The sequence below is a fragment of the Ovis canadensis genome, chromosome 21 (genome assembly GCF_042477335.2).
Source record: "Ovis canadensis isolate MfBH-ARS-UI-01 breed Bighorn chromosome 21, ARS-UI_OviCan_v2, whole genome shotgun sequence".
Taxonomy (NCBI): Eukaryota; Metazoa; Chordata; class Mammalia; order Artiodactyla; family Bovidae; genus Ovis; species Ovis canadensis.
Genome location: NC_091265.1, coordinates 25,425,912 through 25,450,194, shown reverse-complemented (window position 1 = coordinate 25,450,194; position 24,283 = coordinate 25,425,912). Strand labels below are relative to the sequence as shown.

Genomic DNA, 24,283 nt, shown 5'->3' with positions numbered 1-24,283 from the left:
AGCCTTTCTAGGGAAGGACTCGGAACCGACGCCTAGCTTGGGGTGCACACTCAGCCCTAGACCAATCCCTCCGGCAGGGAAAAGGGGCATCTGTAGTCAGTGTATTTACACGACGAGGGATAGGAGCCGTGTGTTACTAGACGAAAAGGGAGAGGGGGTGCTAAGAAAGCAGAGCAGCAGCTGCTACCCCAACCTGTCTTTCAAAAGCTTCAGTGACATCAACCAACCCTCCCCGCAAAGACTGAATGTGGTGCAAGGCTGAGTCCGGGGCAGTCTGCTCACAGAGGACAGCTGATCACTGGGGTGTAGTGTTCTTAATTGTTTAATAACAAGAATCACTTGTTAAGGGAATTTAAAAATGTATAGCCTTATATTTTGAATATTAATATGTTAAGTATGTATTAAAAATGCATTATTATCACGTCTCCAACAAAGACATGTTTGGAGTCCTGGATGTTTGGGCTGAGGAGCATCTCTCTGGCCTGAAAGAATGCTTCACTCATTTCGTAAATATTTATTGAGCCTCAACTAATGGCCAGATTCTCTGCCAAGTGCTGGGTTGACAGGGATGAATAAAATGTGGTCTTGCCCTCAGGAGCTCTCAAACAAGATGGGGCAGGACAGTGAGCCAAATAGCCATTAAGTTCATCGTACCTAGTTTTGGTGATGCTTCCTTTTCCAGAATATTCAGCAGCCTGATACTCAGCCTAAAGACTGAGTAGAATGTCGTGTGTAGTAAGTACACCGGGGTAAACAAGGTTTATATGATGAGACAGCTCCAAATGTGTACACATTTAACTGAGGAACTTAGCTTTCACTCTGAAGTCTTGCTATGTGGCGACTGGGAAGCGAGGTGATTACGGCTATCATATGCTGCCATATCACACAAGGAAAGCGCAAAGAGTTGATCTGTAAGTGATGGAGTCAAACAGCATACTTAACAAAAAAAGGTCACCAAGGACAGCGGAAGGATGTCAGTTGGAATTACTTTGCCCAGAGACATCATGACCAGAAAAATGACAATTTACAATAAAAAGTATCTGTGAAATAATACATTGTACAAAACAGGATGCTTCTCAAGCGATCACAGGCATAATTTAAACTTGTGGCTCCCTAGGCATATAGGTTGATTGCATGCTGTAATTCTAGGTCACAGCCCCAAACCACACCATCTACTTTAAAATTGGAAGTTTATTTTTACTGAGCTTTTGAATCATGAGGGATAAACAATGGTTTGAATAGTTTAGATTTCTCTAAATTGTAGATATAAAATTGTATTTATGAGTTTATATTTTCATATCAGACTTTAACTTCACAAAATCAGAGTGCCACATAATGATGGTTGCAAGGACAATAGAAATGACCCAAAATCTTGATGTTCTTTCAACAGATATGCGCATCCAAATAAGTAATGCTGAGAAGCTATTTCTTGAGAAACTCAGTGAGAAAGAATATTGGGAGGAATACAAGAATGTAGGGAGTGAACAACATGCTAAACTCATTAGCTCCTTACAGAACGACATCAACAGAGTTACGGAGAATGCCGAAAAAATGTCAGGTCAGTTGCAAGAAAACTGGTTCAGATTCAATAAAAAAAAGTCTTTAGGGGGCAGACATTTGGTGAAAGGAAGAAAAAGGTGCTCTGGAATCATCCATCACGCTCTGCTGTCAGTGTGAGCACTGCGAGTAAGGATTCGGTGGAGGAAGGAAAGAAACTATCCCAGGACTACCTGTGAAACTGAGGAGGGGGAGTGAAGGGATGGGGGTGTGGGCAGAAACCTGCCACTGACTTTGAGGAAGAAGCTGCATCCAGTGGGTGGGGTCTGCATGCTCTCATGCCTGGCTCTCGGTCAGTTCCACCGCAGAAGGAGGGTCCTGGAAAGGGGTCGTATTAGAGGAGAAATTCACCTGAGGCCCAGCTAGGGCAACCTACCTAGGCTGGACAATCAGAATCATTATAGAAAAATGGCCAAGTAAATGCTAAGTTGTAGCCGGAAAAAAACTGGAGAATAAACATGGGACAGGAGGGCATCGGGGTGACAGAGCTTACCGGAGGGCACCTGTCTGTCCCTGAGGCCGAGCAGAGTGCCTTCAAGGAACACCAGAGACCCAGAGGCACAGAAGTCATAGGGTAGGGCAAACGGGAGAAATCTGGCCTCACAGAGCAGCGTGGGTGGATGGCGGTTCTGAGCCCAGCTGGTCCTGGAGGCTTGTTCTGTGGGAGGAGGGTTTATGTGGGTATCCCAGTATACCCTCTGAGGCTCTGCCCAGTCACCCCGCTTCTGGACCAATTTTCATGTGTGTCTCTCAATTCAGGGCCTCTGCACCACATCGGTGGTATAAATTTGGCCCCAAATCAGTCTGTAATTGGAGTTAAAATATTTCAAAATGTTCTTCTCCCCCAAGAGAAGAGAGTAAGAGTGACACCCTCCTATCCTTGTCTGTTCCCCCAGCTACTGAGATCCCCTTTCTAGATAGAAACACCATTGCTAGTTCCTTATGTAACCTTTCAGAAAGATCCTGTTCATGTCTCAGAATATACATGTCTGTTACAAAACAGCATGCTACAGATGCAATTTTTCACTTATTCATTCAAGTAACAACATGGACATCCTTACAGATCGGTACGTGTTAGTACTGCCTCATCCTCCCAATGTCTCCTTTGTTTTGTTGTACTATAATTTTTTTAACTACTCCCCTACTCATAAGCATTTAGGTTATTTCCTGTCTTACTATTACAAAGAATTCTGCAATGACTGTCCTTACACAATCTCATTTTACTGCGACAAATATCCTTGTATATATGTAATTTCATTTATGTGTATCTCTAAAGGGAAACGGCTGGCCCAAACAGCCCATTCATTTTTATTTTGATAGGCACGGCCCTCTGTAGACACTGTACCGAGCGTATTCCTGCTGCTGTGGTGAGGATGTCTGTTTTTCCACTTCAGCAACAAGGGATGTGATCCACGTTTCTGTTCTTTGACAGCCTTATAGGTAGAAAAGGGTAACTCTGTAGCTTTAATTTCCATTTCTCTTCCTATAAGCAACAGTGAATATCTTTTCATAAACTCAAGAACCACATGGATTTCCTTTCTGTTCTCATCCTTTGTTCATTTTTCTATTGTGTTGTGGAACTCTTTACTTTCCAAGGAAATTAGCTCTTTAAATGTGATTTAAGGTACAAATATTTCCCCCTTCATTATTAGTCTTCTGTTTGTATGGTGTTTGTATGAGGAAAATTTATAGTTTTATAGTGCCCAATTTATCAGTCTTTGATTTTATTGAAATTACAAATATATTCTCTAGTATTTTCTTATAGAATTTATTATATCTTCATCTTTATATTTAAATCTCTGATTTTTTTCTGTGAAGTAGGGAACCAACTTTCTTTTTCGCCAGATGGCTTTCCAGTTGTCTCAACATCATCTATTAAATGAGCCATTTTTACCCTATGATCCACAATGATGACTTTATCCCACTTTCATTTCCCATGTGTGTTTGGCTCTCTTCCTATATTTTCTATTCTGTTCCATGGATCTATGTATTTGTGCAACAGTGCCACAGAGGGAAGTCCCTGCCAGTCCAGTGGTTAAGACTTGGTGCTTTCACTGCTGTGGGCCCAGGTTCAATCCCCAGGTGGGGAACTAAGATTCCATAAGGCAGGCAGCAAGGCCAAAACAAAATGTTACTGTTCAAGTGTACTTTTAAAAATTTTAATAGTTTTCCAGCATTCATTTAATAATTTTCTAGCATTCCTCATATTAACTTAATCCATTATCCTGATTAGAAATTTGGATGATTTCTTTGAGCTGAAAATTTTCATGCTGTTGTAGCTAACTTGGGAGTGGTGGTAATAAAATTTTTATGCTGCTGGTTGAACCCTGGTATATGGCCAACTTTAGGTATCATGAGAAAATGGCTATTATAGGCTTATCTTATTCGCCATTAGTTTCAGGCACTTCTCCAGTACTCTTGCCTGGAAAATCCCATGGACCGAGGAGCATGGTAGGCTACAGTCCATGGGGAAACAAAGAGTCAGGCATGACTGGCAACTTCACTTTCACTTTCACTTTCAAGCATGCAGCAGCAATTCTGCCTGGGGACAATTAAACCACTTTGGGGGCCACTCGCTGGACACAATGAATATGAACAGAACGCCTAGATCAATTTGTCTGAAGTCTTACTCCTACCATCCCCCTTTTTCCCCACCTTCCCCCTTCTTCCATGACTTCTCTGAAATTCTCCTCCCACACCCACGACCATGGAGTTTCTGTTAGCTAGACAGCAAAGAGTTGGACATGACTGAGCGACTGAACTGAACTGAACTGAACTTAACTGAACTGAGACAGCTTTAATTGCAAGGAATAAGTACTTTAGCAGAAAGGGTTTTTATTGTATATGAAATGGGATATTAAGATGAAACTTTTAAAAATCTGTTTAAATCTGGGTGTCTGTACAATGGGTGGTGGTTGTTGTTTAGTCACCAAGTAGTGTCCAGTTCTTTTGTGACCCAGTGGACTATCTGCTAGGCTCCTCTGTCCGTGGAATTCTCTAGGCAAGAATACTGGAGTGGGTTGCCATTTCCTTCTCCAAGGGATCTTCCTGACCCAGGAATCGAACCCATGTCTCCTGCTTGGCAGGTGGATTTTTTTAATCCCTGAGCCACCTGGGAAGCCCCCTATATAATGGATACCTCATTCAAAAATAAAATGAGAATCTGCTATGCAGACTGCCAGTATGATGAGGCAGAAAACAGGTTTTATACCTTCAAGCACTGAATTCCAGTTTATAAAAGACATTGAAGAGACCATGAAAAAACTGTTAAAAATTACGGGACATTTTTTGGAAAGAGCTTGTGGGTGCAGCAAGTTGTACACTATCCCCCAAAGGCCAGGTAAAGTGTAATTCTTCCTTCACCTCAAATCTAGATGGAAGGTCTTTAAGGAAATTCTTCAGACTGTTCAACATGTATCCCCCCCAGTTTGGGGGACACTGAGATCTAGTTTATGACTCACCCTGTAAAATCTATAGGCTAAGTGACTGACTAGGTAACTGTTCTAACAGCAGAGCGTGTAAGAGGCATGTGGCTGCCGCCCTGGGCCCCTATAGCGAAATACCACAAATTGGATTTTCACAGCTCTGGGGGCTGCGAAGTTCAGGGTCACAGGACTGATGGATCGGGTGCCTAGGGAGAGCTTGCTTCTTGGTTCAGAGACACTGTCTCTTTGCTGTAACCTGACCGAGTGGAAGGGGCAAGAGAGGGCTCTGTTACAAGGGGCCTCTGTTATAAGGGCACTGATCCCACTCGTGAGGGCTCTAGCCGCCTGACCTAATGACCTGCCGAATACTAGTACATTTCGGTTCAGGCTGCAACCCAGCAATTTGGGCAAGGGGGTGGGGTCATAGACATTCAGTCTGTAGCAGCGTGCACTCTGGGAGAAGGTTGTGGCAAAGAGTGGAGTGTTTCCTGTGGACCTGTTGTCTGAGAGCGCTGGTACACAGTCCTGTTAAATTTTACCTGTGGGTTGACTCCAAAGAGAAATAGGCGCCGGTACATGTGGGAGGGAGGAGGAGACAGAACCAGAGGCCAAAGGGACAGTCATCAGCTAACCTCCAATGACAGCACATCCCCTGCATCAAGGGCGTGCCGGTGAAATGTTAACTAGCGATGGGGAAGGTGGTCCTCCAGAGAACCTACACAAACACCCCCGAGAGAGGAGCCTCAATCTTGAATGCCAGCTGGACCCAGAAAGTGAGGCCCTAGCATGAGATAGTCAAGGCCATAGCTTGAGATCAGTCAGGTGAGTGCTTTCTTGTCCTTCCCAGGCTCCCCTTCAGCCCTGAGGGGGAAGAAGGCACGCCAGCTCAAGGCAGAGGAATCAGTAGTAGGTTCAAGCTAGGAAGGGAACAGCCGTAACTTTGAATGATGCTTAAACTTTTGATTATTACAAAGACTAGATATCTTAATTTCAGATTGGAAGATCTTGTTATCACAGAGGAACCAGAAAAAAATCATAGGAATGCCATGCATACTGTCGAGAGAGGGCTAATAGCCTCGCAGCATGAATTTTAAAGGGAAGAGAGAAGGGACGTCCCTGGCTGGTCCCACAGTTAAGGATCCACCTTCCAGTGTGGAGGACATGGGTTCGGTCCCTAGTCGGGGAAGCAAGATCCCACAGGCTGTACCATGCGCCACACCTAGAGAAAGCCCGCAGGCTGCAGCGAAGACCCAGTAAGGCCAAAGCCAAAACAAACGCACAGAGACATGAGGGGAAGAGAAAAACAAGGTTTGTCGGTGCCCTGTGGTCACGTCAGTTGGACACAGGACTTGCCGTGAAGGACAGGAGGACGGGGGATGGAGACAGACAGCCGTCAGACCGGTGCTGGCTCCAGGGACGGGGTTCCTGCCCGTGCTTGCCGCCCACGGTCTGTGACTGTCCCCTCAGGGCGCCTCTGCTCTGCCCTCTCTGCCTGTCCCCACTCCGTCCTTGCTCCCTGCAGACTAATTCTGAAGAGCGTCATCGTGATCACCTACCTAGTTAAGGATGACCAAACATCTCCGCCCAGGACTCCTCGCGGGCCGTCAGCTGTCCAGCCTCCCTGACTCAGCGGCTGCCCTGAGCGCTGGGGGCCTGGGGAGGGGGCAGCTGGGCCTGCCTCCCCGGACTTCAGTTTGAAGGAGATGTCACAATACTGGGTGCAGAGAGCACACTAACTGACATATCCAGGACAGGGCTCTTGCTCTCAGTAAAAGGAAATTGTAGATTTTTTTAAAACTTCTTTTTAAATTGTTTTAATGTAAAATTTAATTTTTTTGAAAAAATTTAAAAATGTTTTAATTTATTTTAAAAATTTGGGGTTTTATTAAACCCTTAGATGAGTTCCAGGAATAGAAAAATTATGGAGTTATTACAAAACAGCAGATATTAGAGTCACAGAGTTTTTCCTTTCATCCTTGACCGGGTGCATGGGACAGGGATCCTTAAAAGTCTCTCTGGGCACTTAGTGACTTAAAAGGCGCGAGTTCAAGTCCATCTGTTTGAATGCCAGTTTCTTCATCTGATCACCTCAGGTACCTCCACGAGAACTCATGGCTCCAGGACCTGGTTTCCTACACCTTGTCTCATCTCACCAGTCCCTTTGAGTTAGATATCACTGTGCCCAGTTTAAAGATGAGGGAACAGAGGCCCGGGAGAGTTCACAGCTTTAGACTCACAGACTTATGGAGTAGTGGAAATGGGAGGTGAACCCAGGCTTGGGGTCAGACCCAAGCCTATGAGCTTCCAGTAGTCCTCCCCACTCCGTGATTCACCTAACACCCACTCTGCCTGAAGGAACTGCTGTGTGGCCAGTATTACCATCCGCCCCTGCTCAGTCCTGTCCAGGGAGGGGTCACAGGAAGCCAGCGGCATGGAAGAGGATGAAGCCAGCGGCATGGAAGAGGATGAGCCCAGAGAAGAGTGTGACACCAGAAGAGGGTCAAGAGCAAACGACTGGCTCCCCGAAGCTGGTGGGGTGGAGCCGAAGCAAAGCCAGACGCGACAAGGAAAGGCGGGCAATGGAGGGCAAACTTCAGCTTCTGAGAAATGATCACATTGGACCAGGCATCTGAGCAGCCAGGAGTCTAAAAGCACAAAGTGGTAATCTCCCATTTTCAGGGTTCCAGAGGAGAAGGCAATGGCAGCCCACTCCAGTACTCTTGCCTGGGAAATCCCATGGACGGAGGAGCCTGGTGGGCTGCAGTCCATGGGGTCGCACAGAGTCAGACATGACTGAAGTGACTTAGCAACAGACTTTTCTGGGGAGGAGACTTTTACATACTCCCAGTTTCTCTGGGAATATTCACAACTGTAGGGTTAATCAGCTGAGTAGCTCAGTCGTGTTCGACTCTTTGCAACCCCATGGACTGCAGCACACCAGGCTTCCCTGTCCATCACCAACTCCCTGAGCTTGCTCAGACTCATGTCCATTGAGTCGGTGATGCCATCTAAACATCTCATCCTCTGCTGTCTTTTTCTCCTCCTGCCTTCAATCTTTCCCAGCATCGGGATCTTTTCCAATGAGTCAGCTCTTCACATCAGGTGGCCAAAGTTTTGGAGTTTCAGCTTCAGCATCAGTCCTTCCAATGAATATTCAGGACTGATTTCCTTTAGAATGAACTGGTTGGATCTCCTTGCAGTCCAAGGAACTCTCAAGAGTCTTCTCTAACACCACAGTTCAAAAGCATCAATTCTTCAGCATTTAGCTTTCTTTATGGTCCAATTCTCATATACATACATGACTACTGGAAAAACCATAGCTTTGACTAGATGGGCTTTTGTCAGCAAAGTAATGTCTCTGCTTTTTGATATGCTGTCTAGGTTGGTCATAGCTTTTTTTCCAAGGAGCAAGCGTCTTTTAATTTCATGGCTACAGTCACCCGGGATTGCAATAATAGAAGATTATGGAAGAGAAATCTTTACTCTGCTCTCAGAGTTTTCCTTGAATAGGGGAAGTGGTTATGCCAGTATAAAACACAATGAGGGCTGAATGGCTGTAGCCTAGCTCCCTGTGCCCATTTCCAGAGCCTCGGTTGCCTCCAAACTATTGACAGACCAGACCTGCACATCTTCCCTGTAGCCTAAGACCCCCAAGAGATCTTAGAGTCAGCTTTGGCTGACTTGGTCTGTGGGGAAATTTTTCCCTTTGAAATAATGTCCTAAATGGCTGTTACGTCCCACAATAGTCTCAATACAATAGTATTGTTTCATTACAGAATAAGTTAAATGAATTGCTGTGGACCAGTCTAGAAATCTAGGGCTTTCCTTGTGGCTCAGTTGGTAAAGAATCTGCCTGCAATTCAGGAGACCTGGGTTTGACCCCTGGGTTGGGAAGATCCCCTGGAGGAGGCAAAGGCTACAGCCACAACTGTCAACATCACTTGTAGGAGACAGTAGTGTCTGACTCCCAAATAATTATCTGCCAACTGTTATAAACAAAACACATCTAATGGGGACATATAACACTGATGTCATCATAGAGCACAACTCTGACAAATCTGATTTGGAGGATACACTGCCCTCCTGTTGCACACGGCTAACTACATCACTGTATTCAGTCTTCACTCAGGCATTACCTCCTCAAAAAAGCTTTCTCTGCTCACTCTATCTAAACTAGAAATTTTTAGGTTTTCTATTGTTTTCCCCTTTTCACTTTGGCTGTGCTGGGTCTTCATTGCTTTGCGTGGCGTTCTCGCATTGCAGCAAGCGGGGGCTACTCTTTGTCGCAGTGGTCAGGCTTCTCATTGTGGCGGCTTCTCTCGTTGGGGAGCACACACTCCAGGCACTTGGGCGTTGGTAGTTGCAGCACGTGGGCTTGGCACCTGTGGTCCCCGTAGTCTAGAGCACAGGCTCAGTGGTTGTGGCACACACGCTTAGCTGCTCCACAGCATGTGGAATCTTCCTGGACCAGGGATCAAACCTGTGTCCCTGCAATGGCAGGCAGATTCTTACCTACTGCATCACCAGGGCAGTCTGAGAATTTTTGTTTTTCTCCATCACATGCCTCACCACCTAAAATATTATTCACTGGCTTCCCCACCAGGATGTATGTGTCATAAGGGCAGGAGTTTTGTCTCTCATTTGGTAATATTCCCAGTGCCTTAAATAGTGTCATGCACAGCAAAAGAACCCGGTGATGATTTCTTGAATAAAAGAAAGAATGAACAAGCGAGACTCATGTATCCAGATTCACTTCTCTCCACTCCCTAAAGCAGCCCTCATGTCACTTTATCTTGCTTTCCTTAAACAGAAGTGTTGATTATATGATCTCTCAGCATCATTCAAGGCCCCAAATTTTGTGATCCTTGCTCTCTCAGTTCTGACATTTATAATGTAAGAAAATCTGCAGAGGACAGTGCATCCTGCTCTTTGCATCTCTGTTCTCCCCTCTTGCTCTGAGCCCAACTCAGACCCAGTCTGCTGACTTTCCCAGCCCCTCTCTGCCTCCCTCTCCTCTCCTCATTCTGTCTTTCCTGTCCCAGGAAACGTGTGCCAAGAATATTGGAAATTTAGTTAGATGGCGTTAGATGTACAGGATGCTACTTCAGTGTATAATCAAATCTCTTCATATTTATGTTGTGGAATCAGATGTTGTCTGATATGAAGGGTAGACGGCTTCAGAGGTACTAAAGCATTGGAAATCCTTTAAAAATACAGACATTCATGAGAGATACCATCTCCAACAAATTGCCATTAAGGCATTAGTAAATTATTGGAGCATTTTGGCTAATTAGAGGTATTAGATTTTTCAGTAAGGTGGTACTTTGAAAATTCAGGGGAAAAAACATGAAGAAAGGACAGGTGGGGATCATGGAAGATAAAGTTTACAACTTGATTGTTTTACGTTGGATCTCAAGCTTTCTCATTTTCTGTTTAAAGAACAGTATAAAATCACCCTGGAAGATGCTAGAAAGAGAATAATCAGAGAAACTTTGTTGCAACTGGACCAAAAGAAGGAATGGGCCACAGAGGTATATGTCAATTTTCTTTTCTTTTTTATAGTAGATTTTTATTCTTCTCACACAGAACTTCAAAATTTTAAGTGAAACATAGTTGATGTATACTATTATGTTATTAATTTAAATTATATTAAAAGATGCTTGCTCTTTGGAAGAAAAGTTATGACCAACCTAGACAGCATATTAAAAAGCAGAGACATTACTTTGCCAACAAAGATCTGTCTAGTCAAAGCTATGGTTTTTCCAGTAGTCATGTATGGATGTGAGAACTGAACTATAGAGAAAGCTGAGTGCTGAAGAAGTGATGCTTTTGAACTGCGGTGTTGGAGAAGACTCTTGAGAGTCCCTTGGACTGCAAGGAGATCCAACCAGTCCATCCTAAAGGAAATCGGTCCTGAATATTCATTGGAAGGACTGATGCTGAAGCTGAAACTCCAATATGCTGGCCATCTGATGCGAAGAACTTACTCCTTGGAAAAGACCCTGATACTGGGAAATATTGAGGGCAGGAGAAGAACGGGATAACAGAAGATGAGATGGCTGGATGATATCACTGACTCAATGGACAGGAGTTTGAGTAACCTCTGGGAGTTGGTGATGGACAGGGAGTCTGGTGTGCTACAGTCCGTGGGGTCACAAAGAGTCGGACACAACTAAGCAACTGAACTGACTGAACTGAATTGTGTTAGTTTCAGGTGTACTACATAGAGACTTGACAACTGCATAAATTCTGAAATGATCACCATGATATGTCTAGTAACCATCTATCCCCTTACAAAGTTATTATTGATCACATTCCTTATGCTGTACATTAAATTCTTATGGCTTATCTTATAATTGGAGGCTTGGACATCTCAATACCCTTCACTTATTTCACCCTGGTGGCCCAGAGGGTAAAGTGTCTGCTTGCAATGCAGGAGACCTGGGTTCGATCCCTGGTTTGGGAAGATCCTCTGGAGAGGGCAATGGCAACCCACTCCAGTACTCTTGCCTAGAAAATCCCATGGACAGAGAAGCCTGGTAGGCTACAGTTCATGGGGTCACAGAGTTGGATACAACTGAGCAACTTCACGTTACTTATTTCACCCTCCAAGACCCATTCTCTCGGTATTTCAATTTCCTTAAAAAACAAAACTCTCCCCCTCCTCATGCCCATTTCTTTCTTTGCAGTGTATTACAATGATCAGGAACATGGGCTTTGAAGTTAGGCGTGCATGCTAAGTCTCTTCAGTCGTTGTCTGATTCCTTGCGACTTTATGGTCTGTAGCCCTCCAGACTCCTCTCTCCATGGGATTCTCCAGGCAAGGATACTGGTGTGGGCTGCGATGCCCTTCTCCAGAGGAGCTTTTCAACCCAGGGATCAAACCCAGGTCTCAGTCTTCTGCATTGCCAGGTGGGTTCTTTACTGCTAGTGCCACCTGGGAAGACTCTGAAGTTAGTTTAGTTTAAATCACAGTTCCACCACTTGAAAGTTTGAAAGTGAAAGTGAAAGTCTCATCTGACTCTTTGTGACCCCATGGACTACACAGTCCATGGACTTCTCCAGGCCAGAATACTGGAGTGGGTAGCCTTTCCCTTCTTCAGGGGATCTTCCCAACCCAGGGATCAAACCCAGGTCTCCCACATTGCAGGTGGATTCTATCAGGGAAGCCCAGTGTATAAATTGAATTTATACTTGACTTTTCTGGGCTTTGGTTTCCCAGTCTATTAAAAAAGGGACAATAATAATACTAATATTTACCTTTAATGAATAGTATGAGGACTGAGATGATTTAAGTAGCACGGTGCCTCATAAGAGCAAGAGCTCTGGAAATTAATATTAAGTTATTTTTAAGTATAATAATAATGACTACACAAATTGTGAAATTTTGGATTGGAGAAGGAAATGGCAACCCACTCCAGTGTTCTTGCCTGGAGAATCCTAGGGATGGGGGAGGCTGGTGGGCTTCCATCTATGGGGTCATACAGAGTCAGACACGACTGAAGTGACTTAGCAGCAGCAGCAGCATAGGCTGAAACATAATTTGTCTAAAAAGTACTTTCTTACATATGCAAACCTAAGTGAGTACACTTTACTCTGTTAGGAGCTGGAGCTCTAAGAGAGCTCCTGGAGCTCTCTTAGGTTGGTGGAGCTTTAACGATTGAGGATATAAAAAAATGTTTGAGATATAATTTTGAATTCATCTTTTCTAATCTTTGTTTTGTCCAAAATATCTGCTCCTTTTTCCTTTCCACTGTCCCTCATCTTGCTCTTGGGCTTCCCTTGTGGCTCAGCTGGTAAAGAATCCGCCTGCAATGCAGGAGACCTGGGTTCAATCCCTGGGTTGGGAAGATCCCCTGGAGAAGGGAAAGGATACCCACTCCAGTATTCTGGGCTGGAGAATTCCATGGACTGTATAGTGCATGGGGTTACAAAGAGTCAGACACGACTGAGCGCCTTTCACTTTCATTATCATCTTGCTCCAGACTGTGTCTTAAGTCTGTGAGATCCCAGCTGGGATTGTCTCTCAATCTGGAACATCCTTTCTTTGGATTGATAAGCATCTGGCTTTTTCTAGAGTTCTTCCCTGAATTTCAGTTGCTATTGTTTCTTGCTTCCCTTTTGGTTCAATTGTTCTTTCAGTATTCCTATGCCATTGCACAATTTTTACTGAATTACACAAAAACAGGATGTGGAGGCGAACTGATCAATGGTTTTGCTTGCCCATGCAATCCCGCCCCTTTGTAACTGAATATGATTAAATGGTGAAATCAATAAGTGATCTGATCATAGTTAAAATGGTTAAAAATGCATATGTCAATCAAATATCCTTTCAGTAGGTACATTCAGTATATAATGAAGATTTCCCCCAATACTGCTCCTAGTATTTTACATTAAAATCTCTCAACAATCCTATAAGGGAGACACTTGCTAGTAAGAAGACAGAGACCAGAGAAACTTTGTGACTTTCCCAGAGCATGTGGCAGAATTGACCTTTAAGAAGTCTTTTTCAGATCATTACTCTTAATCATCATGTATGTTTTCTTTTCTCCACCTAATGCCAAACACTCGCATAAGTGAATGAATTTTTCTCATTTTTTTCTGGCCATCTTATCATGTGGATGGTGGTGCTGGTGTAGTCACTAAGTTGTGTCCAACTCTTTGTATCCCCATGGACTGTAGCCCACCAGGCCCCTCTGTCCATGGGGATTTCACCAGCAAGAAAACTGGAGTGGGTTGCCATTTCCTTCTCCAGGGCACCACCCAAACTCAGGGACTGAACCTCCATCTCCTGCATTGTGGGCAAATTCTTTACCATTGAGCCACCAAGGAAGCCCGTATTTCATCACGTAGTTAACTTCTAAATCTACTTTTGTGCAACCTTAGCTGCTTATTTGGAGAAGGAAATGGCAACCCACTCCAGTGCTCTTGCCTGGAGAATTCCATGGATAGGGAATCCTGGCAAGCTACAGTCGCAAAGAGTCAGACACGACTGAGCAACTAACATACAGTAGCTTATTAGAGTCACCTGGAAAATTTGTTTAACCCAAGTGGGTCCTGGGTCCCACCCGCAAAGATGCTCTGGTAATTGGCCTGAGACTTTGCCTGGGCTTTTGAATTTTTCAAAATATCCCGGGGATTGTGTAATGTGTAGTCAAAGCTGGAAACACTACTCCATTGTTAGTGAAATAAGTCATCAGCTAACTAAATTCATTTATGAGCTACTTCCTACTTTTGTTCAAAGAAAATTCTATGTCTACATAAACTTTAGTCTTACCATTTGGAGCTGAACGTTTATTTGGTTCTTGGGAAATGGAGATTCACTCTTGTTTAATTAACGTGATTTTTTAAAAAAGGAATTTATTGCAAATCTTCCTACTCAAAACACTTACTAAAAATTACCTTTAACATAGTTATAAATTCTTTCAATCCATGTTTATGAGCCTGAATATTTTTCTCAATTTCTCTTTTTTTGGTTGTGTCCTTCAGTTACTTTGTTGTGTGGTGTCCTGGTGGCTCAGACAGTAAAGAATCTGCATGCAATGTGGGAGAGACTGGGGTTCGATCCCTGGGTCAGGAAGATCCCCTGGAGAAGGGCATGGCAACCCACTCCAGTATTCTTGCCTGGAGAATTCCATGGACAAAAGAGCCGGGCAGGCTACAGTCCATAGAGTTGCAGAGTCGGACTTGACTGAGCAACTTAAACTTTCACTTTCATCCATGTAAAAGTACCTCACATATAAACGTGACCTGTTGTCCACTATAAAATTCCTTTGGGTGAAACTGTAAAGATTCTAGTAACTGAAGATGAAATTACATTTTATGATCATACTGATAAAGTAAGGCTTTCCCTATTTGCTTCATTTAAAATGCTTTTCTCCAGGAGAGGACATAGCTATAGCCTGCTAACCTGCAACTATTTGCTATTAGGTTTATAAATAGGTACGTTGTTGTTATTGACATGCAGAAATGTTTCAGATTTAAAAGGTAGTTATATCATCTATCTTTGCTCTTGCTACATGTTAAATTATGCCTGTGACCATAAACTTGAAGAAAGTTTGATCACTGCAGTTTAGCCATCTTAATGGTGGAACAGGGCTTCCCTGTTGGTGAAGAGTCCACCCGCCAATGCAGGAGATATGGGTTCGATCCCTGATCTGAGAAGATCCCACGTGCGGTGGGGCGACTATGCCCGGGTGTCGCAGCTGCTGAACCTGGGCTCCACAGCCCGGTGTGGCCGCTACTGAAGTCGGCACATTCTGGAGCCTGTCTCCATGACCCGAGAAGCCGCCACAGTGAGAAGCCTGCACGCCACAGCCAGAGGAGATCCCCAGCAGCGCCAAAGACCCAGCACAGCCAAAATGAGTACATAAAATTAACTCAGTGTAACGGCGAAGCAGGTCCCTTCATGACTGATTTTACCACGGCAGTCAGATTCAGTCACACCAGCGGCCAAATTGATTGGACAACCACTGTCCAGTTCTTTCAATCATCTACGTTAGGCAATCTAAATCAGGAAAAATAGCACAATAGGATAATAAAGAAAGAACAATGGGACACAATGTTTTTAGGCATATTTCCAAAGTTACTGGAAACCATAATTTAAAATGTTCAGATAAGTTGATTGCGTATCATCATTGCTAAAAAAAAAAAATGTGAAATGCTTTGTGGCAGCACTTCTTTAATACAGAAAAAAAAAATCTTTTTTTTTTTTTTTTTAGAATGCTCTAAGGTTCATTGACAAGGGCAGCTATCGAGAGATCTGGGAGAATGACTGGCTCAAAAAAGAGGTAAGTGGAATTTTAAAAAATGAATACAATTTCTTCTTTCTCATTTTTCTGAACTGGAAAGGACTTTTATTTATGAGCTGAAGTCATGGGGGAAGCATGGATATGTGACTGACCGAGGTAAAATGAGATTCTAGTGGAGTCCTAATCTTATTACAAGCTGTTACTCAATGAACACCATAAAGTATTTCAATAAGAACCAGAAGTCATTTTTGGTGTCACAATTTTCATACAGTACACTCAAGTGCCTAAAACTTCTTGACGTTCTAAAACTGACCTGGCCTTCCTCTGGACCCTATTTGCTCCTGACTGATGGAAGCAAGGCTGAAGGATCATTCTAACCTCATTCTCTCCAGTTTTCAATCGTCTCTTCAGGTATTCAAATTGGTATGGAAGAAGTAAAACTGTCATTATATGCAGATGTCAGGACACTGGATATAGAAAACTCTATAAAGACTACACACAAAAACTACTAGAACTGATAAACTAATTCAACAAGGTAGCAGGACACAAGAATTAGCATTCAGAAATTAGTTGTATTTCTTTACACTAACAGTGAAATATCAGAAAGGGAATGCAAACAGTCAATCTCTTTTAGAATCACACTTTAAAAATAGCACATAGGAATAAACTTCACGAAGGAGGCGAAGACATGCTGAGAACTACAAAACGTTGATAAAGGAAACTGAAGATGATTCAAAGAAATGGAAAGATGTCCTATATGCTCTTGGATTAGAAGAACTAATATTGTTAAAATGGCCATAGTACCCAAAGCAATCTACAAACTTAATGCCATCCCTATCAACTTACCCATGACATTTTTCACAAAACTGAAACAAATAATCCTAAAATTTATAGAAAAGACCCAGACTTGCCAAAGCAATCCTGAGGAAAAAGAGCAAAGCAGGAGGCATAACCCTCCCAGACTTTAGAGAATTCTACAAAGCTACAGTAATCCAAACAGCATGGCTAGGGCAAAATCAGACATATGAATTGATGCAACAGAGTAGAGAGCCCAGAAATAAACCTGCATACCTATGGTCAATTAATCTTCAACAAAACAAGATGTACACTGGGGAAAAGATGGTCTCTTCAAGCGGTGTGGTGGAAGCTGGACAGCTGCATGTGAATCAATGAAGCTAGAACACTCCCTTACACCATACACAAAATTAAACTCAAAATAGCTAAATATAAGACTAAATATGATGCCCTAAAACTCCTAGGAGAGAATACAGGTGAAACATTCTCTGACATAAATCTTAGCAATATTTTCTTAGTTCAGTCTCCCAAGACAATACAAATTAAAGCAAAAATGAACAAATGAGATCTAATCAAACCTAAAAGCTTTCACATAGTAAAGAAAACCACAAACAACATGAAAGAACAACCTATGGACTGGGAGAAAAATATTTGCAAATGATACAAACAACAAGGACTTAATTTCCAAAATATACAAATAGTTCCTACAATTCAATAACTGAATATTTCCACATGGATGTCACATAGGTACTTCAAACTCAACATACCTGAAATTTATTACATTTCTTCTTAGATCGTCTTTTCCTGCATTTCCTTTTTCACCATCTGCTCAGACACCCAAGGTAAAATTGTCACCATCAGCTTCATTTCTATTTTCCTTGCTCTCATTTGACTGAATAGAGTTGGTGAGTCTAACAAACAAAAAATGTTTAAATAAATATGCTTTCTGTGATATTGACAATTATCTTAAAGTTGCCTTTATAAAGTCATGGTGAGTAGGAATTCCTACTATTTCCGAAACTAATCAAGATGAATCCTCAATTTAAAAAAATTAATATTAATTTAAACAAACTCAAGGTGAGCTCAACAGTTCAAGAATATTATAGAGGAACTTAGTCCTTATAGTTTTACTAAATATAACAGTATGATCCCAGTAATAATTTAACAATTCAGATCTTAAATTCTGTTAAGATATCATAGACATTAGGTTCAGAGAAAATGACTACAAAAATTTATATCTGACTGATAAGAAAGACTGTTTGGTGCCTTGGTCCTTCCTACTAAAGCCACAAATTACATTTTGTTTTGTTTTATTTTTTAATTTTCATAATTCAGTGAAAATAAAAGATAGAAAGATGTGAAGTTTAATTTAATCATGAGCAAAAAGAGCTCATTAATAAAGAACAAAATCATCTCAAAGAAATTCAATATATTTAATTTCTCTTTATTTCAATAAATATTCATTATACTGTTATTAAATTTACTCACAAAATTAATTAAAACCATTTCTGGTTATAAGCACTATCACAGGAATTGAAAATTGCCTGGAAATAGAACAATGTATGCTAATTAATTTCTTTGAGGAAGGTTAAGAATGAATAACAGGGATATTTAACACTGGAACTCTCCCAAATATTTCTCCATTAAACTATTCTTCAACAATAACCAAAAAGCTTAGATCTCTGGGAGGGATATTAGGTCTCATTAAATGACTTTATCTGAGTTTATTTAGCATGCTTATTAGAAAAATGAAGAAAATTCAAATTTCCAAATAACTTGAACTTAAATGGAAAGCTGGAAAAACTAGACAGAGATTCAAAGAGGTTAGCAATCGAAGTTTCAAATGTGAGGAGGCATAAAGCTAACTTGGTTCTTGCAGGGGAAAATTTTAAGAGCATACATTTTAATCAGGATCCGAGTTGCCTGAATTATTCCTTTCCAATTTCTTAAGTACATTTCTTGGGTGTCTGGGGAGAAGCAGGGGCTGGGAGGGAAAAGAGGTCTTCCATTTCCTTCTTTATACTTTCTTACCCCAGAAAAAGTGTGATGGTGTTAGTTGTTCAGTCGTGTCCTACTCTTTGCCACCCCATGGACTGTAGCCCACCAGGCTCCTCCATCCATGGGGTTCTCCAGGCAAGAGTACTGGAGTGGGTTGCCATTTCCTTCTCCAGAGAATCTTTCCAACCCAGGGATGAGACCTGGGTCTCCTGCTTTGCAAGTGGATTCTTTACCATCTGAGGCACCAGTTAAGACCCTTCCTGCAGAATCTAAAGGTATTGATATGGCTGTAAAAAGGGAATTTGTTTTCATTTCCCTAACATTTCAGAAGATTGAGAGGGAGACAACAATTGAGAGCCTTACTTAGTACTCTAAAGGCATAAGGGATGTCACAGATTATCTTGTAGCTTGAAAGATGGGACTTAACTCCCCCAAAGGGCCCTCATTCCCTGCTTGCCAGAAGACCAAGAACTGTGCATGCTGCCTCCCAGTTATGCCAAGCCCTGAGGTCAAACTTTTCCAAACATTCTATGCATTCTTTCTTTTATAACCTCTAACTATAATTTCTTTCTCATCCTTTGACATTTGAAAATTATAAATTTCTCCTTAAGGCATTCAGGCTTGTAATCAAGCTGATAATCTCGTAAAATATGAGATCCTAAAACACCAACCATTAACTTGGTGATGTAGAGTTACGGACTTAAATTGTCTTGTGAAATTGGTTAGGATGCTGTTCTTCTCATCTTTAAGCCTTTTCTATGACACTGGTATTGTTTTATAATTGTTTATGTATTTGTTCACTGAATTTGTAGATTTCTTTCCTAGTTTGAGGGAAGGAACCATGCTTCGTTGAATTTTGTATCCATCTACCTCAAGCAAGAATTTACCCTTAGTAAGAATTCAGGCATTTAATAAATGACTTATGTGAAAGAGATATGCATGTGGGGATATACTGAATGCTTCCAAAACACAGTAACTTCAACTGCAAATCGAAACTGTGTTAGTCATCTCTTTCCAAGTATTCATCTCAGTTACACTCTTGGCAACTCCTCATAAGAGATAATGCATACGCCTCCCCTGCAACTCCTCATAAGAGATAATGCATACGCCTCCCCTGTGCCTTTCTTCTTTCATCATGTTCCCTCGAGAGACATAGTACCTTTCCCAGCTATCTTTCTATCATTCTCACCAGCTGATCACTTTCTATTTTACACTCTCAATTCTGCTATTACCCTGACTTCCACCCATCAGCACCACTCAATCCAGCACCTGCATAGTCATGCTGTTTTGGGGGGCAGAGAGGTAAGTTGGGGGTTCTATCTAGTAACATTCTTCTATATAGTCTCCCCATGATCAAGCCTTCTTTAGACCAAAAATTATCAAAATACATTTCTTAAAGATTGATGGGAACTCTATCCACAGAACCAGCAAGTTGTGTTCATGTTTGAGTTGGCCACGTTTCTGCAGTTAAAGTTAATTAACCCTGCTATGTCTATGAATGGACCTACTGCCTAACCAGCAAGATAAAAATCAGACTGCTTCGCATTATTTGGCTCCCACATTTGTCCAGTTCTTCTCCTACTTGTCCCCACGCCCATTTTGTTTCTATCTACAGCAAAATAGTGGTGCCTAATACGTGTGGTTCCTTCTGCCTAGAATATATCCTCTCTCGTCTGGCTAGAGAATCCCTTCTTTGCCTTCAAGATCCAGAATGGAAGTCATCTCTTCCATTAATTCTCCTTCCCCCACCCCCGACACCTGGCAGACGTGGGGTGAAACGTGCCCTCCTCCCACCGCACCTGGATGGCTTCCATCATTATATTTCATCATGCTGTCTTCTGTTGCTATCACTCTCCTTCCCATTAAGCTAAGAGACCCCTGAAGGTTACTGCATCTTGTTGGTCCTTTGTTCCCAAAATGCACTATAGTTTCTGATGCAGTGTAGGTATACAGTACAATTTCATGAATGAATGGATAACATCTCAGCTATCTGATATTTCTCAGAATGACTCCAGCACACTCAGAATATAGTTGTCATACACAAATTGATAGAAAGGACTTCTAGGCTTGTACTTCTCTTTTTTTAAATGCCATAGTACAGATTTTTCTCCAGTGCTATTAATTTTCATTGTGTTGTTTATCATTAACCTTTGATAGATCCTCATTTAAGTATTAATACCAGACTGATAAATAGTCTTATTTTCTTATTTATCTCTGCCTCCAGGGCACATAAATCCAGTGATGTTCCTGCAGAGTAGGAAAGGAAATTCTTGCCATTCAGTAATAACTGCCTAATCAGGAAACCGAGTTCTGCCTAAAATGACTTGGAATGAAATCCGTCCCATCCCTTCTTTCTTAGAGCAAACACAGTAATAAACAATACAGGATAGATCTTCCTCTCCATCAAATGCATTTTTTAAAGTTAAATTTCTTGTGGAAAACTAACACCTATTCTCCTTTTCCTGAGAATAGATTGCAAACCACAGGAAGGAAGTGGAAGAACTGGAAAATGCTATTCATGAGCTGGAAGAAGAAAATTTGGTGCTTATTGATCAGCTATTCAACTGCAGACTTGTGGATCTCAAGATACCCAGGTGAGAGTCATTACATAGTTAGGAATTTTTTTTTAAACATCTGGATCTGTAAAAAGTTATTTTTTTTAAGATGACAATTCTTTAATAGTTGAAAAGAAAGACACTCACAAAATGGCCATGCGGAAACTGTAAATTTAACACCACTGACCGTTGCTACAAGGCAAACTTTGACTTGCTTTTTCTAACATTGCACTGTGTTCATAATAGCAAACATTTACTATGAATATCACAACTGCTGTCCTTCAGAAACCTCTGGGCCAGCAGGGGAATTTGGCATAAAAATAAATGCATAATAATACAGCAGAAGTATGGGTGCAAAGCCAGAGCACAGGAGGAGGGAGTGATCAACTTGTGGGCGCCTTCTGGAGGTGTTTGGGACTCCTGGTTACCTTGTAGACTACAGAACGGTTTCCTCTGACAGTTAATGAAAGAGCCAAACTACTTTCTAGGCATAGAAAATAGCCTGGCATTCCAAGTCACATTTATTTCTGCATAAGTGAAATCAAATGTGTATATGGCTTTGCATTTTAGATTACCGCTTTTCCTTATCTGACAAAATAAGTCTTAATATACCAATCTTGATGGAAAATCAGAGCCCTGGAATATGGAACTGGGCTTCCCAGGTGGCGTTTGTGGTCAAGACTCCACCTGTCAGTGCAGGAGACTCAAGAGATGTGGGTTCAGTCCCTGAATTGGGAAGATCCCCTGGAGGAGGAAATGGCAACACACTCCAGTATTCTTGCCTGAAAAATTCCATGGGCAGAGGAGCCTGGCAGTCTACAGCCCATGGGGCCACCAGGAGTCAGACAGAACTGAGTGACTGAGCACATACAATATGGAATTAAAACAAACTGGCATTCATAATTTGAACAAAAACATGCTTAGAAAGATAGAGGAATCAAACCACTCAAATGTAGGGTGTACATGTGCAAGATGGGAGAAGAATATCTGCGTCTGGGCAGAGAAGTTCAACACGGTGGAAGGCCCAGGAAAACATTTACACCCAAGTAGTTCTGTTGCTTGTGTGGCATGGAAGAAGTACTGTTTGAGACCCAGTAAAGTATTTATTGATGGCAAACTTCCTAATGTGCTCCAGGAAGGGTGGAGATGGGTAAGTTGCAGGTTGTTTGTTTTTGTTTTGTTTTTGCTGAGCTAAATGATGGCTGTCAAGATACAAGACTGGAGAAGTTGGGAGACAGCAGGACGACTTTATAGTCTGAACACTGGGTGGGCAGGACAGAGGAAGAGTCGCCTGCTCCCTTCCACAATCTGTGCACTGGCCCGGGGCGGTAGGTACCAGTAGGCAAAGTGGGCGATCGGGCTGAATGAATTGGCTTCCTACAGGACTCCTGCACTTCCATCTCTTGAGCTGATGCCCTTAAGGGTCCCTAGGGGGTGGGGGATTGCCAGCCTCCTTCCCTATGACACCTCTCCAGTTCCACACCCAGACAGCCTCTGCCGTGTAGCACCTGCTGCCCACATCTCTTTGTAATCACGCATCTCTGCCAGCCAGGCCTTCTAACCACTGCTCCACCTGTTGCCTGCTGTGCTCTTTTTCTCTCTTCCAAACCACCCAAACCTCCAGAGATACCCTGTAAACTGCCGACCTCACTTCATGCTTCGGTCAGCTGGGTCTGTTGTTCCAGATTCAGTGCTGATGTGCAGGTGAAATGCTCATTATAATAAATCAGAATTCCTTCCCAGGATACAGAGAGTTTGGCAAGGACAGGAAGGGAGATGAGCAAGTTTTAAAGAGGGCTTTCATGAAGTTGTGTGATTTGTTGTGATGTCATTTCGCCCTGTCCTCTAGCTTCCCTCACGGAAATCCTTGGTAAAACCCACATTGTTCGTCTGAGCTTTGTGGGCTGGCTTTCTTTAGTGGGAGACATGAATACTTAGTCTTGCTTCAGAGTTGAGAGAGATAAAATCAAAATCCATCTGAGGGGACAGAAACAACACAGATTGTGTTTCTAGAAGGTGCCTGGTGTATGCGTCCAGGACACCCTGAACTTTTCCTTTGTAACTAGCATTTATCACACTAGCGATTACTTACTTAACACCTGTTTCCCTCCTAGACTGTAAATTCCTTCAAGAGAAGTTTTTAGGACACTTTAGAAAGACCACATAAAGAAACAGAGATATGTGCAAACCCTTAGTTATCTGTTACGCTGCTGATCCACAAGGAAAATGTCGAGTGTCCTTAGGAACTTTTACTGTACCCGTTTTCAAGTCAAAATAATAAATAGTATGTAATTTATGACAACTGTCCATTCCACCTCTTTGTTGAGAATTTAGTCCTGTCTATTCTATTTGAGAAATAGAGGTGAAGTGTACCCAGTGAACGTGTAAAAAGTTCTCTTCTTTCCTATTTGGATGAAGAATCGAGTATTCTAGCTAATAGAGTTATTAATCCTCTATTTCCCATCAGACCTCCCTCAAGGCTTTCCTTCATGACTCCAATAAGGCATTGCAGGATTTGTTTGAAACATTAGATGAGATGAGTAAGCTAGAGGTGACTGCCCAGGGACTTCAGTGCCACAGAGCTGAGTCTAGGGGAACCAGTACCTCAAATCTAACCAACACTAGTCTCATATGATGGCATTCTTTGAAATGTTTTCCGCACCATCAAACACCAAGTGCTGCTGCCCTGTGGTGGTCCAAAAGTGACAAGAAACCTATGATTAAGAGAGAAGCCAGACTTGTGAAGGTCACAGTGTTTAGTAAGATCTTAGTCATTCAAGAGGCAGAGAACTCTATGGCCTCAGACTTGACCACCCGACCAGAGCTTCACCGAGACACACCTTCACCAAGTCTCAAGAAGGTTTTAAAAGGTAACTATCGTATGCAGTGACATCATTTGTTGGAGCTGTAAGTATCTCAGATGATACTTTGTTCGTGTGCTTTAAGAAACTAACAGCCTGTAATCCAGGGGGTTCACTCTGGATGCTGGCTGGCTGAGCATGAAGTGTTGTTAGCGTATCTGCACGGGTCACTTGTAAACTTCATGGAAATGCCACACACAGCTTCCAAGGTATCGTGTCTTCTGAGGGAAAACTCCATGGGCCTCTGCAGCACAGAGAGCTGCAGCTGCACACACACAGCTCACCGGGCTTGTAGCTGGGACACGGCACTCAGTGAAAGCCAGAACCGTGACGCCATCGTG

At 42.4% G+C, this 24,283-nt stretch overlaps 2 protein-coding genes across 52 annotated transcripts in view; one reads left to right on the top strand and one right to left on the bottom strand.

Moving 5' to 3' along the window:
- Positions 1–24,283, bottom strand: part of LOC138426378 (uncharacterized) — a 63,459-nt gene that overhangs the window by 29,055 nt on the left and 10,121 nt on the right. For 23 of the 50 annotated variants that reach the window (XR_011251600.1, XR_011251603.1, XR_011251582.1 and 20 more), the window contains exons 1-2: positions 18,560–18,701; positions 17,296–17,439 (exon numbers count right to left, since the gene is read on the bottom strand). Coding sequence is in view for 1 of the 50 variants with exons in the window: in XM_069564864.1 (XP_069420965.1) it covers positions 2,051–2,215; positions 2,903–3,068 (331 nt within the window). In the remaining 49 variants the exon portion in view is untranslated. Of the gene's footprint in view, positions 1–2,050; positions 2,216–2,902; positions 4,119–17,295; positions 17,440–18,551; positions 18,702–24,283 lie in introns of those variants that run through there. The other 27 variants (XR_011251604.1, XR_011251588.1, XR_011251616.1 and 24 more) reach the window with 4 other exon arrangements.
- Positions 1–24,283, top strand: part of CCDC83 (coiled-coil domain containing 83) — a 55,258-nt gene that overhangs the window by 23,641 nt on the left and 7,334 nt on the right. For both annotated transcript variants that reach the window (XM_069564849.1, XM_069564850.1), the window contains 4 exons: positions 1,391–1,558; positions 10,422–10,513; positions 15,704–15,772; positions 20,999–21,120. In XM_069564849.1, coding sequence (XP_069420950.1) covers positions 1,391–1,558; positions 10,422–10,513; positions 15,704–15,772; positions 20,999–21,120 — 451 coding nt within the window. The remainder of the gene's footprint in view (positions 1–1,390; positions 1,559–10,421; positions 10,514–15,703; positions 15,773–20,998; positions 21,121–24,283) is intronic.